At 35.9% G+C, this 19,083-nt stretch overlaps 1 protein-coding gene across 10 annotated transcripts in view; it reads right to left on the bottom strand.

The window, feature by feature from the left end:
* Window positions 1–19,083, bottom strand: part of shank3a (SH3 and multiple ankyrin repeat domains 3a) — a 1,684,705-nt gene that overhangs the window by 1,322,519 nt on the left and 343,103 nt on the right. For all 10 annotated transcript variants that reach the window (XR_005634694.1, XM_039761519.1, XM_039761518.1 and 7 more), the window contains exon 3: window positions 3,248–3,528. Coding sequence is in view for 9 of the 10 variants with exons in the window: in XM_039761519.1 (XP_039617453.1) it covers window positions 3,248–3,475 (228 nt within the window). In the remaining variant the exon portion in view is untranslated. The remainder of the gene's footprint in view (window positions 1–3,247; window positions 3,529–19,083) is intronic.

Below are 19,083 nucleotides of genomic sequence, written 5' to 3'. Positions count from 1 at the left end.
AGTATGTTCCCTATGAAAACTTATGTGTTCAATGTATTTGTTCATACAAAAAGCATTACTGATAAAGTTAAAACTGTTTCACTATTTGTATGTTAAATATCACAGTGGAGTCCTGTTTTTTTTTTTTCTCTTTTCTTTCATATGTAAGTAATCATGCATAGTTTAACAACTCTATCCATTTAACCTCACTATTGCACAAAAGCATTTTTTACACGTGTTACACTGACTACCAAATACAAGTCTGCTTACTACTATCTGTATAAGATAAACACCTATGCTGAATCCAAATGAGCACCTGTATGTTTTCTGGTTAAAAACTCCCAGATACATATTAATTTATTCCATTTTTGCATACCAAATAAACAGGTTTTCAGCTGTTGTAATTTCACTTTAAGCAGACAAAAAATTTCCTTCAATATTTCCTGCTTACTCATATTCTTTAGCCTGAAAATGTATCTGTTGGTTCTTCTCTGGAATTTCTATATAAAAATGCATGGAAGAGTTTGGGAACATCTTTATAAAATATAAGTATATTATTTTTCTCTTCTTAAAAACTAAAGCACAGAACGAAACATGCCAAATCAACCTTTTGCACCAAGGTAGCATGCTGCTTGCTTATGACTTTATCTGATCTCACAACCTGAGGTGCACAGGGAAAAACAAAAGGAACACAGACAGAGTGGCAGTTTTATTGGCTACTCCCATCGACTATTACCCAGAACCTCTGTCCTTAAATAAAAATCACAACTGAAAAAGTATTTGAGATGTGTGGCAGTTCTGAGGTTGCTTGCAAGGACAGACAACACCCTCACATCCCATGTGAAAATAAATCAAAATTTAATCTGAGATGTAATAAGGTGTATTTGAATATTTTTCATTAGACTTCTGGGCATTTTTGTTTTAGCATTAGAACATTACTTTGTTTTAAATTTCATGATTCTGACTGCCATTTCAACTCTGACCCATTTTCATTGAACCATTCACCCATATCTGAACCTGCTTAATCCATTTGTAGGATCATGACAGCAGGGAACAATCCCATTAACATGAGCGAAAAAGCAGATGCCAACTATGGATGGGGCACCCGTGTTTCATTGAACCATTGCGCCAAAGAAAAAAAGATATGTTGATGTGGTTGAAAGTGAAAATTCTACCAAGATTATATCTAATAAGTGTGAATAGGCTAAGGTGCAGGTTAGTTTCTTACAAACCACTGTGCCACCATGCCTCCCAGACCTGACTATTCACAATGTTCACAGTGTAGGAATGGAGATGCTAATTCAATTTGTATACTGTAATCTGTAATACAATCACTCAAGAGTTAGTAAACCAAAACGGATATTAATCACGTTATTTACTTCTAAATGAGTGTATTTGTTTCTGCAGGAAGAAACAAGGCTAAATAAGTCATCATTACTGAGATTGACACGCCTAGCCTTTGTGACTTATGGTCTATTTTGAGCTGAATTACCTGTTATGTTCAATACTTTTCTAAAGTATGTAAGTACTTATGTTCTGATAACCATTTTAAAGTTTAAAAAAAGTAGTTTAATGAATGTAATTTCCACCAGTTTAAAAACTCAATCATGGCACCAGCAGGAAATAATTCAGCAATTTCTCCCTCCCATAACGAAGCAGGAGAAGCTGATCGCACTATGGATTGTTTTATTTGCACATGTTCTGATCCAAATGATGGTTTAAGTCACAGCAGCAGACTGTTCTGTGATATGAGGTTGCATAATAAGGTCTCCTGCAACCCTTATGTGACTGCAGTCCACGTCTACATTACAAGAAGATTCATATTTTCCTCTGCTCTGAAGTCAGCCAGACAGTTAGATATTATTATTACACCATAGCTCTCATCTATGACTACCGGCTTCCACTGTCAATGAGAACACATTTCTCAAAAAGTCCCAATAGTTAAAAGTTGTTATTATATTACTCTGCAAGCCAAAGTAGCATTTGCAGTAGATCAAGAAATTGCATGTTTTAATGGGGACTTTAATGAACTTTCATTAAAGTTTGGCTCTGGTGCATTCAAACACACAATGTGCTTAAATAAACTTCCCAATAAATTACGAAGTTACCAGATCGCAACAAATTGGTTTTTAGCAACAACAGAGAGCATAAAATCATTGAAGTACTGGCGGCTCAATATATTTTAAAATATTTATTGCAGAGCTGTAGTTATATAAGGGAGACGGGATGTTTAGTGTGCTATCAGAGTGTAATTGAATGTGTGAGCATATAAGGGTGTGTGTGTGTGTGTGTGTGTGTGTTTGGAAAAGGAGAAACCAACCATTTACCAGGAATATGTTTTTAAATGTATTCTGCTGATTGTAATCCTGCTACTCAGCCTGCCCGATGCACTACAGCATGTAGTCAATATTTTAGTGCTGCATTCATTAGCAAGCAAGCTATTCTTGTTAAAAGGCCTTTATTTCTCACCAGGTCCTTAACATGGACCTTATTTTGGTCATATATTCACTTTTTACTTTAATTCCACCATTACAGTCTGTAGGCACCCTGATGCACCATTCAAATATTTGACGTAATAACCACAGCCGCAGGTTTTGAAAAAGAAACAAAGAAACAGGAAACAACAATCTAAAATCTACCACACGCGTGTTCTAAGTACATGAAGCTTTTCTCCCTAAAAACCCTTCATACACTGAATTTCAACACAACTGATATGCAGTCTTTAACTCTTTAAATCCACTTATGTTGCACAAGTCCAACACCAAAGGTGTTTTTTTTTTTTGTTCAGAACGCTGCAGTGATATTCCGCTTCAGCAAATGCAAATGGAAGGACTTTGATTCAAGTGTTTCTTTAAAGGACAAGCTTTTGAAACACTTCTTGTAGGCATTTCAGACTTCAGTTCTCATCCTTCAGTTCCCATATTGTTACGGCACACCATTCTTTCCCACAGCATCGAACACAGTTATTGAGTTTCAGCTCTTGAGGAGTTAAAACAGCAGGACCCAGGAGAGACACTTTCTCTTGAAAGAAACAGCATTTAAAAACAAGGCTCTGTAATTCCCCAGTCCAGGGCACCCTTTACTTGTCTAAAGCAGCTGCAGTTTAAATGAAAGGCAGGGATTTATTAGAGGGGGAGTGAGAGTGTGTGTGTGAGAGAGAGAGGCACAGAGAGAGAGAGAGAGAGAGAGCACGAGAAAGAGAGAGAGAGAGAGAGGCACACACACATGCACACACACACACACACAGAAGAGTATGGGGATTACTCACGGTTTGCTGCAGGTCTGGGATCCCTATGCGGATGACGATACCATTGGCTTGGGGTTCCTCCATGGGGCTGGTAGGGGGTTTCTCAGTGGTGGCCCGGATTGTGTCGTAGATGGTGTCTTCTCTGGAGCTGTCCGAGTCCCCCTGGTTGCCGTTGGTAGCACACTGCTGCACCTCCTCTTGCTGCTGATCGGATGGCTCATGTTTGCTGGCTGCCGGACTCAGAGGCATGCTCTGTTAGTGTGTTTTGTCTGTGTGCACTTCAGAGTACTCACATCACATCACTGGAAGGGAAACAGAGGAAAAGGGTGAGGGGGGAGTGCAGAGAAAACCTAAGGACAGTAAAAGGAAAAGAATTAGGAGGAAGGATTCGGAATAGGAAATCAGATAAAGGATGCAACAGAGGGACAGAAGAGAATTAAAGGAAATAAATGACAGAAGAACGGGGGCACACAAACTGAGTCCATTTGAATACTGCTTGTCGGTTTAATAGATACAAAGTTTGCTGTGTTCGTTATTTAAACTCAAAAACGAAAGGCTACAGGAAATTTCACATGATGGTAAAGGAAAGGGGTAGATAAAAAGAAAAAAGAAATGTCAGGATTCCAAATTATTAAATATAGAATTATATATATATAATTATACTTATGAATTTGCAAGTTTATGACTAACTAGAAATTCATGTGGCATTTAGAATGTTAAAAAACATTTAAAATGACAATCATTAAAGAAAACATGTCTTTCTAGAGTTTTCATTTTTAAATTAGCATTACACTTTATTTAACAAAATAATAATCATTGTTATTATTATTCAGGCACCATAATATAGCATAATAACACAATTCAGACTATCATACTTCAGATAGATATTGCTCCTTACATCCAACTTGCTCCCATCACACTGACATAATCATTTAAAAATCTCATTATATGGAACACTAGACCATATTCAAAATACTAGTGGAGAATTGTTTAAATTTGTTAATGCTATGGACATTGCTGCTCAATATCGGTTCCTTTATTTTCACAAGTTTTCATATTTGTTTGCAGTTTTCCCTGATAACTTACATAACACAGAATGATATGACAACTGGGAGCAGAGCCTATCCTGGAAACACCAGGTGCAAGGCAGGAAACAGCCTTGGGCAGAGAGCCTCTCCAAAGCTGTGCCCACTCAAAGAGGGCCAATTTGGAGCCACCAGTTAACATACCCAGCATGTCTCTGAGAATGACGGAGGAAAGCACCCTGTAGCAGCACATATTAAGTTCAAATCCTTGATGTTTGCCTACAGAGTAGTCAGTAGGTTGGCACCTACTGTATATTTGGAGGCATACATGAGGTTCTGTACTCATTTTCATCTATGCAAGTCTGCTGATGAATGGTATCTAGTGAAGCCACCTCTGTGTGGTATCAGATCTCAATCCAGACTCATTTTTTATGTAGCTTCTACTAGTGGAATGAGCAGCCCACCTCCATTTAAACATCTGACTACCTTATTATGTTTAAGAAGCATTTCAAGACTCTCTTGCTCTATGAATTTCTGTCTAATTGATTATGTCATTGTCAGGTTTATGTAACCAATGAATTGTAAATAGTTTGCATTTTGTTCTTAGCTGTTCACTTGTTATGATGAATTTTATAACATTGTCCTGGACCACATGTTCTTTAATAAATCCAAAGTGGACTGTTTCATTTATGTTAGGTAGAACACCCAGAGGGGACTGGGCAGTCTAATGGTCTGGAATCCCTACAGATATAAATTTTTTCTCCAGCCGTCTGGAGTTTTTTTGTTTTCTCTGTCCCCCCTGGCCATCGGACCTTACTCTTATTCTATGTTAATTAATGTTGACTTATTTTATTTTCTTACTGTGTCTTGTAATTTTCTATTCTTCATTATGTAAAGCACTTTGAGCTACTTTTTGTATGAAAATGTGCTATATAAATAAATGTTGTTGTTGTTGTTGTAATAGTCTTGTGTTTTTTTCCATTATGTTGACCTGTCTTTTAAGTCACATTAGATAAAAAGCATCTCTTAAGCAAATAAATGTAAAGGTACCCAGAGAAAACCCACACAGACACATAGAATGCACAAAATCCACACTGACACCCACCAGCCCTGGGGGATCTGTGAGACATCAGTACTACCCACTGTTCCACTCACCCCGTTATTGCTGAAAAACAAACAAATATCTATCAAAAGCACAGATGTGAAATGCATTCAATGAAAACTGTAAGTTTATGAATATGAATACACCAAGATGTATGGCAGACGTCTAAATCTGGAAATTTCATTCACTCATTCCTGTTCTTGCTTATCCATTCAAGTAATAGGATGCTAAATAGGCAACTAACCCTGAATGGTACTCCATTTCATTTTAGGGGACACTGACTCAAGGATACATACAAGACCAGTGTACATTCACTGAAGGGCACATAGAAAGCCAGTTTAGAAGTGTAAATTAAACTAATGTACACATTCTAGTAGAGAAAACTTAGTTTTCAGACAAAAAGACATACAAGTAGGAGAACATACACATTTCCACACAGACAGGGCTTGGACAGAGCAAAAGTGCTAACCACTGTGTGAAAAATGATCTATGGTAATTTCAGTAAAATATATTTTCCAGGGATATAAAATAAACAGGTTAACTTTAAACATTAACTTTAGCTTGAGCAGTAAAATATTTAAAATTATTTTCTTATAAACAAGTCTATCTTTAATATTTTGCATGCATTTGTAGCTGTATGGAAAATATGAGATTGGTTTATATAAACATTTCCTTGTCCCCGTTCTATTCCAGTTGGTGACATTGAACATTACAAGCCTCAGGCAACTTTTTATCAGTGCTGTTCCACTCAAAATCAATAGTAGTTTAGTCCTCTCATCAAAAGGACATTAGGAGAAAATAGTTAGCAATTTGTTGTTCATGTTTAGTAACTGAATGATTAAAATGTTACTAACATGATACCAAACTTAATGATGATGATTACAAAAATAAAACAATAAACTGAGGCATGTGTGTACATGGCCGACAGATGGTGAATCGTTTTTATGCTGCAATAAAAAAAAAAAAAAACTTTTTTACTTGACAGATTCAAGATGAAATATGCAGTGTTGGTGTTAAAATCCCTTTGAGGCTCTGAAGGACTTGAAGGACAAATGACGTACATCTATTTGCTGGTCCTGAAAAAAAAAACTGAACTAAAAACTAAAGCTAAAAACTGATCTGAACTTAACTAAACAACATGAAATAATCAGCAATTAAATGTTCAAAAAATATAAAAGTAAACAACATAATGAAGTGTATAGCACTGTGGGTAGTGTTTTGATGTTGCAAAGTTTTATTCTTAGCAATCCTCTGTAAAATTTTAAGTTGATGTGTGTACGCAATTGTAGTGGTGAAGACTAGCACCCTATAGAGCAGTAGTGACAATGGACTGCAGGTTTCCGATTTAATAACCAATTAATGCAGATAATAGAACTTGCTCCTTTGAACTTAATTGAATTGATTTTCAAGATTCAGAACTCTAATTGTTTATTGTTTTCCTTAGCCAAACAATATTGAGATGCGGAGCAAGCCAACAAATAACGAGATAATTTGATCCCATTTACACCTGTGTTTCCTCTATTGTCTAATGATGAATCTCATTTCACATCTGGGCCAAATATAACTGATGCTTAATAGTGACAAGTGTAAACTCTAATGTACAGAAAGTAAAAATACAAGTGTCTGTGGCTGAATATGATGGCTTATGAAAAACACTTGGGAACCCGGGTGGACTCTTGCATCTCACAACTAGACAGTGCATAGACAAGAAGAAGAGACTAATAGGATGTTGGGTTATGATTAATTTATGTTATGCCCATGAGAGGCTGCTGTACTGCAGTCAATTTCTAAAAAGGACAGCCCTAGGGGAAAGTCTAGAGAAGAGCTACTACATTTATTTCAAGACTATGAGGCGTGAGCTGTGAAGAGAGACAGAAGGAGGTAAATATTTTAAGGTTAAGAGATGCCATGTTTGATGTGTTAACTGTTAGGACTTTTCATGTAGAGCAGCAAATATGTAGACAAGTGAAAAAGATCATCCAAAGAATAGTCAGACTAGTGTAGGTCAGTAACTTAAATCAGTCACATAACAACACCAGCATCAAGTATCAAAATATAAAACCAAGTGTTCCTAAATTCTTTTTGGAACAAAGTTGATTTTTTTTTTTTTGCAAAAGGCTTTTCTCAGGAAATAAAGTTAGGACATTTAGAATGTTAGGGCGTACAACAGCATCTTAACATTGCCAAACATGATGATGTTCATGGAAACACCAACAAAGTGGCAGTGCACACAAGCAAACTGAAAACAAAATGTCCCTGTAAAGATATCACAAATGGAAAGGTAAAATAAAGTTCAAATGCAAATAAATTTTACATACAAATTATACCGTATAATTAAATTCATAACAGTTGACAATTATAAAGCTTGTAAATATGATAGATGCCAGATGGTATTCTGCAATTAGTTGTAATCTAGTTAAGGGCATTTTTGCTTAAGAAATATTTGATGGTATTTCTTGATATATTGAAGACACATAAATGAAATTACCATGTAGTGTAACAATTGGTATCAGATTTCAACTCAGTATTGTTTTGGACACATTGATATGAATAGACAAGCAAGACTCTACAAAGTGGTTACTTTGTTGTTAACAATATACAGGGCCATTCAAAATGAAAGAGCAAATTTCAAAAATGGATTTCAAACAAAGTGTATAACACAAAAACACATTCCACACATCACTGGATAGAGGAAAGTTCAAAGTTTGGTCCTGTGTAGTGTGGCAAACACCAAAACGGTAGACCATTTCTTGCCACCCACAAGTCAACTTGTCCCTAGTTACTGAATTCACAGCTTCCTTAATTCGATGTTGCAAATCTTGAAGATTAGCAGGGCATAGGTGGAATCTTCCAATCCATCGTCCTGGAATTGCGTCGTTCATATTACCTGAACAAAACCAAAACAGCAAGATCTTGCTCATCCTCTATGGCCTCCTAGGTCTGTGATTTATATCTGTGGGGGTACATTAAAGAAAGAGTGTTTGTTCCATCAATTCCCGTTAATCTTCAAGATTCAACCTATTGAAGAATTCAGTAACTAGGGACCAGTTGACTCGTGTGTGGCAAGTAATCGATCTACCGTTTTGATGTTGGTCGCACTACACGTTGTGCTCATGTTGAGTGCATGCAATCTCAAGGACCAAACTTTGAACTTTCCTCTATCCACTGATGTGTGGAACGTGTTTCAGTTTGCTTGAAATACATTTTTAAAATCTGCTCTTTCATTTTGAATAGCCTTGCATTTTAATTATTAGAGAGTTTACCAATTGTTTTAAGAGTAATGTAAGATATCTAATGTATCTAACAGGTGTATTTATTCCAGTTAAAAATAAAAAACAGTTTTCATAACTGATATAGATGGCTATGTATCCTTATGTACAGTGCATCCCTGTGGCACAGTGAAAAGCACTGGCCTGATTCTCAACTATATTTTCTGTGTGGAGTTTGCACATCCTCAGTGTCCATTTGCTTAACATATAATAGCTCCAATCCACATCTCTTCATGCATCCACTGTAGTTCAGATAAATCTGCCTCCTCACAATCCTATTCTTGGAAAATTATATTCAGAAAATGGGTGAATTTTTGTGCAGATGCTTTTTTTATTGCATCACAAAGTTTTTTTTACAAATGCAAAAATACATTAAAAACTATGAATTCAGGGGAAAATGCATAACATGAGAGAAAGAGGTTAGGAGCATTCACTGATACAGCACGTTGCCGCACCGACCACATGTCAAACCACCTGAAGATCCCAGATTAGGACCTGAGGGAGCCATATGACGGGTGACACCTCAGCACCACATTAATTCAGAAGGAATGGAACAGTGTCAGTTTTTTTGTGGTGGTTGGAGTGCCATTTCTGCCACCAACCCCATTTTTTTTTTTTTTACCCTGGAAAATAATGTCTAACATCTGTTGAAAAACAACAAAACTGGTGCAGGTTATATTTTGTTTCCATCTCATGACTGAAATTAGAAATTAAACAAATTGTAGTCAGGTTTGGTCCAAGGTTTTCCTAAAATGTCTTAAGTTTTAGTTTAGTTTGCAGTCCCTGGTTAATGTGTAGATTCCTCTGATACACCTTGCCATCCAATTCACCTGTTTGCTGAACTTGTTTAATTTTTACAGTGTCATAAAGCATGAATCAACCCCTGACAAGGCATCAGGCCCTAAAAGAACAAACACACACACACACACACTCATGTTAATTGAGTCACCAAATAACCTCAACTGGATGCCTTTGGGCAATGAGAGGAAACAGTAAGACCTGGAGAAAACTACTAAAGGCACAAGGAAATAGTGCAGACTCTACATCATATCCATACTATGCCATGTGTTCTGCAAATCATCCAAAAGAAAATAGCATAACTTGTTTAGGACTGGTATGCAGACATCACTTTTTCCCTTTTAAACTGAAAGGGACTTTGCTTCCTCTGACAGTTCAAAGACACCGAAACTTGGACTGTGATTATGTGACTAAAGAAAAGAAATGTATGATAGGATGAAAAAGAGCATATCCCTGTAACAATTCTTTCAGCTCCACATGCTCACAGAGATATAAGCTTTCAAGCAAAAAGAGAAGTGTATGCTGCACCAGAGAGCTTACCCAGTTTCTTTGCAGGTTTCTTACGAATACCTGTCTCTTTTTCTATCAGTCCCTTTTTTCTGTCTAACAGGTCATTGTCATTTTTACTGTACATTCCTGGCAAAGAAGAATAGAATAGAAAGAATAGCCTCCGAGTTTTCACGACTGAGGGTTAGACTATCCATACTATATCTGTTATAATGCATAATGAACTCCAAGAGTGTCTGTCAGTCCACGAGTTGCTGCTGCAATTGTGCTGAGGTAGAGAACAAACTGGTGCTTGTCTATTGGTAGGATATGTCTACCTATGTTCCTCGGTATAGGGATTTAGCATGAAGATCTTCTTTTCCACAAACACTGAGACTTTCACAAATTGCACCCCCATTGAGCTCTTTTTTTTTTTTTTACAAAATATACAGTTTTCAATTGTTAACAGCAACTCACTTATGACATACATGTCTTAGTGTGTCAAGAAACTGGTATGACATTGATGCTCTACCAGCGCTTAACCTGACACAGACAGACGCAGGAGGCACACTTATAAAAACAAATAAATGGTTTTATTTTTCTTCACCTGTGAGCAATGTCTTCGCCTTTTCCCACAGGCACACAACACAGTCCCAAACACAAGCACAATCTCAATACTTTACTTTCTCTTTCTCCTCCACTCCTCTCTGGCAAGCTTTGTCTCCCTCCTCCCGACTCTGGCTCCTTTTAAAACACCCCTAGAAATGCTCCAGGTGCTCGTTGACCTACTTCCAGCAGCACTTCCGGGTGTGGTGGAAAACCCGTCCAAGAGGGCTCAGCAGCTGTTGCAGCACCCACTGCCAGCATCCCCGGATCCCAACAGGCCTGTAAATAACTCCAACTCCCATGAAGTCCTGCGGAAATCTGAGGCACCACTGCAACGTCCCAGGAGAGGTACAATGCTGCCCATGCTTGCTCCCCTGGTCCTCTCAGTGAAGAGGCATCCTGGCTGGGCAAGGACCCCTGCTGTCTGTGACACTGGGAAGCATATTCCCTGGACTGACACTTTTTAATGTGGTGGAAATTCTTAATTCTGACTAAAACACAAATCTCTGTGTTCTAGACATGCCATTCTGGAGTCAAATAAAACATTTATTATTAGTTTATAAAATATTTAAAAGTAGTGTGCAAAAAAAAATATTAATATGCTTACCCATAATCCAGCGCATAAAACACATTTGAATACCGCAAAGAAGGCATTTTGTATTAAACATGAAGAGATCAATATGATTAGTAAATTTGTATTAGTTTTTCCTCATTTTTTAAATTATTTCTCAAAGAGGGATATAAATGTCAAAGTCACAGCAAAAGGATTGAGCAGCACCTGTCAGATCCCCGAGGTAACACTCAGAAAGCTAATTTGAAATCACTCAACAGAGTACCTTAAAAATGATTATTTTCAGTTCATTTTATTGTTACATAACACACTTCACACTGACAGATGACATGGTGGCACAGAGTTTAGCACTGCTGCTTCATAACTGCAGAATTTTGGGAACAGATCCCTAATCCAGTCTATGTGCTGACTGAATGAGTTTTTTCTCAGATCCCAAAGATATACCAGTTATGTCAAATAGCAGATTAAAATTGAGTCCGGTGTGTTAGTGCTGTAAATGTGCTTTGTGACTGACTACTACCCTGCACTCAAGGCTCCTCAAAACACAATATTGGAATTAGATCACTGAATGAACTTCCCACTCACAATCTCATGGGGTTTCCTCTATGAGTTATCTATTATAGAGCATACAGTGCTTAATTCAGTTCAGGCTTACAGGGATCTGAGCTTATCCTGGTAGGATGAGTCCCCAAGACAGGAACTAGTCATGGATGGAGCACGGATAGGTGACTAGTTCAATATAAGTTACACTCACTCGTAAAAAGGCAATTCAGAATATATGTCTTTGAGAAGTGGAAGCAAAAAAGAGACTGGAGAAAAAATCATGCAAACAAATGGAGAATATGTCAACTCCACACATGCAACACATCCAAAATATAATAAAACTAAAATTAGACAGCAAATAATATTCAATAAAAAGCAATGTAAAATATTTTGACTTTTTATAATTTTAAATTATATACTGTAGGTTTTGATAATACCAAAATCTTTAGTCTTCTGTACTAATATGATTAACTAGCCGTGATACCACAGCTAGTTAACAATCTATGTAATCGAAGTAGACCTCTGCATTAATGTTTGCAATGCAACATCTATTGGATTGTATTTTGTAGTGCATGTAGTAATAAAATGTATTGCATTTTCCTTTCCAACAGATGATGCATCACAATCATTTATACTAAAAAAAATGCATCTCTATAATGTTTGTGATGCACCATATGTTGGAATTACAAATACATTGCACACACCTTTGTATACCATTTGGTATGGGATTCGTAAAAGCAGCATTAATGTACAGTATGTTATACATCATCTGCTTCAATGACAAATGCCATGCATTTTATTACTACAGATGTTGTGATGACAAAGGCATGGCAACCAGACGGACATGCAGACACTTATAATTTTATTAAGGTGGATATGTCTAAGTGATTTTGTATTAAATTGGTGGTTTGGGTGTTTTTAAAAAGAAAAATGGAAATGTATTAGTAAATTCATTTCAGCATTAGGCAGACATGTCTACAGTTTAGTCAAATATGCACAAGGACTGTACATCCATTCCTATTTACATTGCCCATCTTTCTTTGTGAATACAAATTGTAATTGTATTACTTTGTTTTTAATTGACTGTTTTACTTCCTAAAACTCCAAACTGAATATTTTCACAAGCTACATGCCTAAATGTAGATTCACAAAACAAGACAACAAAGTATCCCTTTAGAAGAGCAGGGAATACAGCAATTATAAGTAATATATCAATTTCTTTAAGGAATCAAAGTGAAGAAAGTAGCCACTGAGTGCCACAATCATTCAAGTGGCAAAGCTTCTAATATTTCTCAGCCAGCAGTTTTGTCATGTTAGTACTGACAGCAGAAAGAGAACTTCATAAAGTAGACAGATTTTCATCTCTTCTGGTACAGTGTGCTCAGAGCATCCAGTCTGTGTCAAAACTCTCAGGAAATGTGCAACATGTTTCTTAATGATAAATATGTAAGAAGATTGTGCTAGTTTTGTGAAAGCTTTATCAAGGACTGAGAGCTATGAATATGAACATACAGTATATACAAATGCGGTTATTATTTTTTTTCTTCTATCTATAAGGTGTCTAAGGTGTCAACCAAGTAAACGTTAAGCTTTCTGCAAATAAAACTGAATTAGAAAGTCACATAAAGTAAAAGAACATGCTGTCCTCCTGATTAACAAAATGTCTTAGTACTACAGCAAAGGTCCTGCTGAGTTATGTTATTAACTGCAATAAAAATTACAACTGGTAGGCGTATTTTAGAAATTCCTAACAGTCAAAATCTGTTAGACACTCACATAATGTCAGAGGCATCCATTTGGCTCACGTAGGCAGCCCATATTTCTTATTATAAGTTATTGGAGAGGAACAAAAAACAAAAGGTGCAGTTACCGCCTAACTCAAGGAGACTTGCTTCTGTTCAAAGACTGCCTATGTTGTGTCTGCATGCACCCCCCATGTCCAGGTACTCCGCTTTACTCTCATGTGCATGTTTGGCTAGCTGGTAGCTGTAAATATACCCAGCATTTATATGAGTGTACCCAATAATATAACCACTGCTGTTTAAATAGCCCCCTTCAAATTAACCCAGAACAGCAGTTATAAAAGTGGATAGATGGAGGTAAAGTGAAACTGGCAGTAATGATAGGTGGTATTGCAGCCTGAAAATCATTGACAAACAATTCTGTTGGAGTTATGCATTTTTGAATGTTTTTAACTCACTTCATAAACATGAACTGTGACATTTTGACAGTCTGTCCGGAAGCATTTTCTTGTAGCTTAGGCACTTTGCTTATTAGAAAGCAAACAAAATTAAATAACCCCACTCAGATTTTAATCTGTACAATCTGTTTTGAAAATAACATTCCATTTACTCCATGCTTCAGTTGTCAATATCTAGGTAAGGATCAGCCAAAGTTAGAGCAACAGAAAATGAAAAGAAACTATTTAGTTCACATTTCACTCATTTGATTTCTTGATTTTAAATGTATTTATATTTATTTTGTATTCACAACAAAACTGCATGACTGGGCACTCTGTTCCAGACTCCTACTACCTTTTCTGAAAGGAAGTGCTTACTGTTCTCTGTTTCAAATGAACTTCCTCTCTGTTTCCTGTTCCATAGGAAAGTTCACAGGAAATGGGTTACAGGAAATGAGCACTCTGATGCTTTAACAAAATCTAAGAATTGTTTTAAGAGATCAGTCAGTTAGTAGTGAAAACTTGCTTTTTACTGATTTACATGTCACATTTCCTTTCTTGCTTCTTTTTATGTTTAACGCTTCCTTATGAGACAGGTTGAGCCTTGTATTTAATAAGAACTTCTGATGAAACTTTAAATGAGATCTCCCTAATTAAAACCATTGTGCTTATTATTAATTACTATTTTATTATCCATATAGCTACATTTTTACCACAAAATATTCTTCAGTAGTCACCCCATAACTGTTAACATAAATGTATACATAAAATAAAAATGAAAAAGGAATACTTGCAGATTGTAGGGACACAGAGCCTATTCCAGTAGTATAATCAGACACAATTAAATTAAATAAATCCAGCAAATGAATTAAGCTATATTATAGCTTCATCAATAATCTTTAAACAAACATGATAAAATATATGAAATGTATGGTAATGTGTTCCATGTGTGCTGCTCAAAGCAAAGTAGCGTACACTGAACGCATATTCCCCATTAAATATACTGTGCCTGCTTATACAGTTTAGGGTCCTAGGGAGTTGGAATTAGAACTCTTGAAACAGCATTGGAAACAAAACAGAAACCATTCTATTACAGGGCACACTCTTTGTAGGATCTAAAATATTCTAATTAAGCTAAAATACATGTGCATATATATATATATATATATATATATATATATATATATATATAAAATCTAAAAATACATGTTAGCTGTAACATTGCTGTCTGTACTAATTAACCTATTTAGTCCTGTCTGTGATGTTAAACTCTTTAAGTGTCGAATTCTAACATGTAATGAAATTGTGCCCTACACTTTATCACAAGAGGTTTCCCTTCTCTTACAGTACATAAGCCTTTTAACAGTTTGCACTCACAAGTGACCACATGAACTATTAGAAGTCTTTCTCTGTCCCATTTCTGCTTCATAAATGTAAGTGAGCTCAGTCGTCAGTGTACTCTGTCCTTTCTGCAGGTTGTAAAACGTTTCTTAATGTAATGAATAGGTTTAAAGTTTCTCTGCTAAAATATAATCTTACAGATTACCATTCAGTTCAATTAATTTGTTTCAGCATGAAGAACAGAGTGAACATAGATATGACACTTTATAGTGTATGGTGTAATTTCTGGCAAAAGATTAATAAATAAATATGCAGTCTTTAATGCTTGCTAACTACTGTACAGTACTCTATTTTGTGAGTATTTTTAGTGTGGCATACAATTTTTTGAACAAATCACTCTTCTAATATACTACATTCACAAATGATAGCCAAATACTGATTGCTAAAATATATTTTTGTTCAGTTATTTTTTGTTTAAAAAGTAACTAATGCAAAAATGCTTTATTATGACACACTGTGCAGTGGTTTAAATCATGCAATACTGCATTTAGGCATTTTTCAGTTATTGTCTTTACATGAAATTCCATTCATTCCATGCATTGTCATAAAAACAACAGTATAAATCAATAGATGACATAAAAAAATGGTTCTGACAATGCAAAGAAATACTGGATACTGGTTCAGAATTGTGGCTGCTTGTTTAGGTTGCAAACCTACATCAGCAGCCACACTGTTACTACGGACAAACTTCTGTTTCATTTTTGACAAAACATCATGAATTACCACCAAAATGTGTCTTATGACGCCTTAAGTGTCATTTTGCTAACAATAAGGACATAATAAATGTTCTAGCAATTTATTAACTGGCCTAGAAACATTTGGGAAAGTTTAAATGTACTTTGGTATCTTATCAGTATATAATACCATGAAATTAACGTATAACAATTTAATTGTTACAAAGGATATAAACCTTTTATTTTGTCCTGGTTCGCTTTAAAGCATTTTCTTAAAAGATGGTTACATTAACTTTTTTTCTGTCCAGAGACTTCTAAATTTAAACTAAAATGTATGTAGTTTTATATATAACTGCACTGTATTTAGCAGGTAACTACTCTAAAAAAAGAGGATCTTAATTTAAATGTATCTGCATTTTTACTGAAACCCATAGAAATGGAATTTGCTACTTTAATACTTACAAGCTATGCATTTAAAGAGGCATCATATGGTCATGATTGCACATATAACGTGTATGGCCATAGTAATATAATTATAGACAGACTTCAGATTTTACATAGGGTGATTTGCCATTGGCCTTCTTCAATTTTTATGCTATCTCTAAACTTTGTTTTATTTTTTTTAATCGTGCCAGTTTAAATTTTTGTCTCAACCCATGAAGAAAATGTTGTGCTAAGGAGTAAAATATAGCATGAAAACAGAATGGATCAGAGAAAAGACATAATAATTAGAGGGCAAGCAAAGGTCATAAATGGGAATTCAATACAATGAGTACCAACACCAGTCAAAAGGTCTTTAACAAAGTGCAAAACAAAAGTAAGTTTTTGAACCACAAAGAGTTTGAGTGTTATCAGCAGACTCGGATAGAGATGTGTCCTAATTAGCAATCTTTTATCCCCATTGTCTCTATGGCATCGTGAGTTGTCACTGGGGCAGCTGTAAACAGATAGCTCTACCCATACCAGTAACAAAAATGGTGATGAAACAAAATTTAATAAATGAAAATACAACATTCATTACATGAGGTCATAACCAGAAATCAACATTCTATCTATCTATCTATCTATCTATCTATCTATCTATCTATCTATCTATCTATCTATCTATCTATCTATCTATCTATCTATCTATCTATCTATCTATCTATCTATCTATCTATCTATCTATCTATCTATCTATCTATCTATCTGTATATGTGGCAGATGGCCGGGACACCCCTTCTGTACTTGTTCCGGGAGAACAGCCATGGACTGCACAGTGGCAGCCCCCCTGGTGACTGTGGTGTCTCAGATACTCGCAGGAGTATCTCACTGGAGCACTTCCGGGTGAACTATAAAAGGCCACCACTCTGGGAGTCAGAGTCAGAAGGAGGGAGACAAAGCTGCCAGAGAGGAGTTGAAGAGTTAGAAGAAGAGGGATTTGTGTTCGTGTGTGGGACAGTGTTGTGCCTGAGGGACACGGGGAAGACATGGCTCCCAGGTGAAGACAGTTTATTTATTTTACGTGTGCCTCCAGTGCCAGTCTGTGTTGGGTCGGCGCTGATATCTATCTATCTATCTATCTATCTATCTATCTATCTATCTATCTATCTATCTATCTATCTATCTGTCTGTCTGTCTGTCTGTCTGTCTGTCTGTCTGTCTGTTATATAGTGCCTTATCTATCTATCTATCTATCAGATAGTTTATGTAACTATTTTTTTGGGCATTACCTATATATGTATTCATTTTTTGTTACATCATAATTATCTAAACTCAGAATGACTGGAGAAAGATATTCCTTTATTTAATAGGTTATTCACTAATGATTTTTTAATTATTTGAAAATTTTACTGACTGTTCTCATATAATAAGCATGGGAACAGGATGTTGTATTTAGTATAGTAGGTGATCAGAACAATTTGCTCCAGACAAGTGACATGCATCTACTTTGATGTCTTCTTCGAATGCATTTTAAACACACAAACAAATGATAACAAATATTTTTATTTTCATCACTAGCAACTGATTAAATCTTGGGTCATTATAAGAGTAATTTAACATTATCATGCAAATAGACTCTTAGGATGTAGCTATTGTAAGCATATTGTCTACTTTTGCCACATCTACTTGTGCCTAATCATGACTTTGAATAGATCTTTGTGAGTTGCATTCCTAGGTGTTTGCATACATTTGCATAGCACATTGCACAGCACTCCTTTGCATAGCAGGGAGTTCATTGGTAGATGAAGAAAATAATTTGAAAGTGATTACATACAGCAACTGACAGAGCCCTTCACAACAGTGTTTTAGCTCAGCCCTTTGTCTGCTGTAGTTCATCTCAATATATGGATAAAGTGTTGAGCCAGACCAAATTTACTCCACCTTTGTAGACACTGCCTAGGGTCAACACTTGTGTAAATTCTGGATTGACTCTTTTTGTTACGTAATGACAAGTTATGCCTAAAAGACAAGGAAAGACAATAAGCACACAATGAAGAAAATCAGTGCAGCAGATAATGGTTGTAGCCAGAAGCAACAAGGATATTTGACTTTTAAAAAAAAGCTTTTGATAAGTTAGCCCCATGAGGAGCTTATCATCAATCTGCAGGAAGCAGGGATTCAGGGCATGGTGTGCAGAGAAGCAAAGAGCTAGATTAAGAACTAAAAAGAGTAAGTTATTATGCTGGGTGATGTTAAAACTGGGGAACCTGTAAAGACTGGTGTTGGAGTTTAATTTCTGCATAATTTATATCTAATGTAGCAAAACGTTTGTGAGTCAACACCATATGAATCAGAAAAAACACTAAAATCCTCGTACAGGTAAATTGTGACAAAATTCTCACCTTGAGCATGGGAAAGGTGCTATATAAATATTGTATTATTATTATTATTATTTTATTTTATTATATATTATATCTGGCCACACAATTGGCAAATGAAGTTTAATGACACTGTAAATACACATGCATAAATTAATTTTCAAAACCCACTAACTCCAATTAAGATCCCACACAAGAATATGAACCAGCACTCTGGGCCTGGCAGGTAGCAATAAAACACTGTGCTACTATGTCATCTAGGTATTGCCAGCGAAAAGGGATACATTAGTGTCAAAGACCAGATAGAGCAAATGTAAGATAACAAAACCTTTTTTTTTAATTAGAATTTTGCATTATATAGCACATTCTCTGCAGAATAAACCCGGAGAACTATTATAAAAG

This window comes from Polypterus senegalus, chromosome 8, assembly GCF_016835505.1.
Source record: "Polypterus senegalus isolate Bchr_013 chromosome 8, ASM1683550v1, whole genome shotgun sequence".
In the NCBI taxonomy this organism is placed as follows: domain Eukaryota; kingdom Metazoa; phylum Chordata; class Cladistia; order Polypteriformes; family Polypteridae; genus Polypterus; species Polypterus senegalus.
Note: the sequence above shows the minus strand (reverse complement) of the source record. Positions and strands in the feature narration are given on the sequence as shown.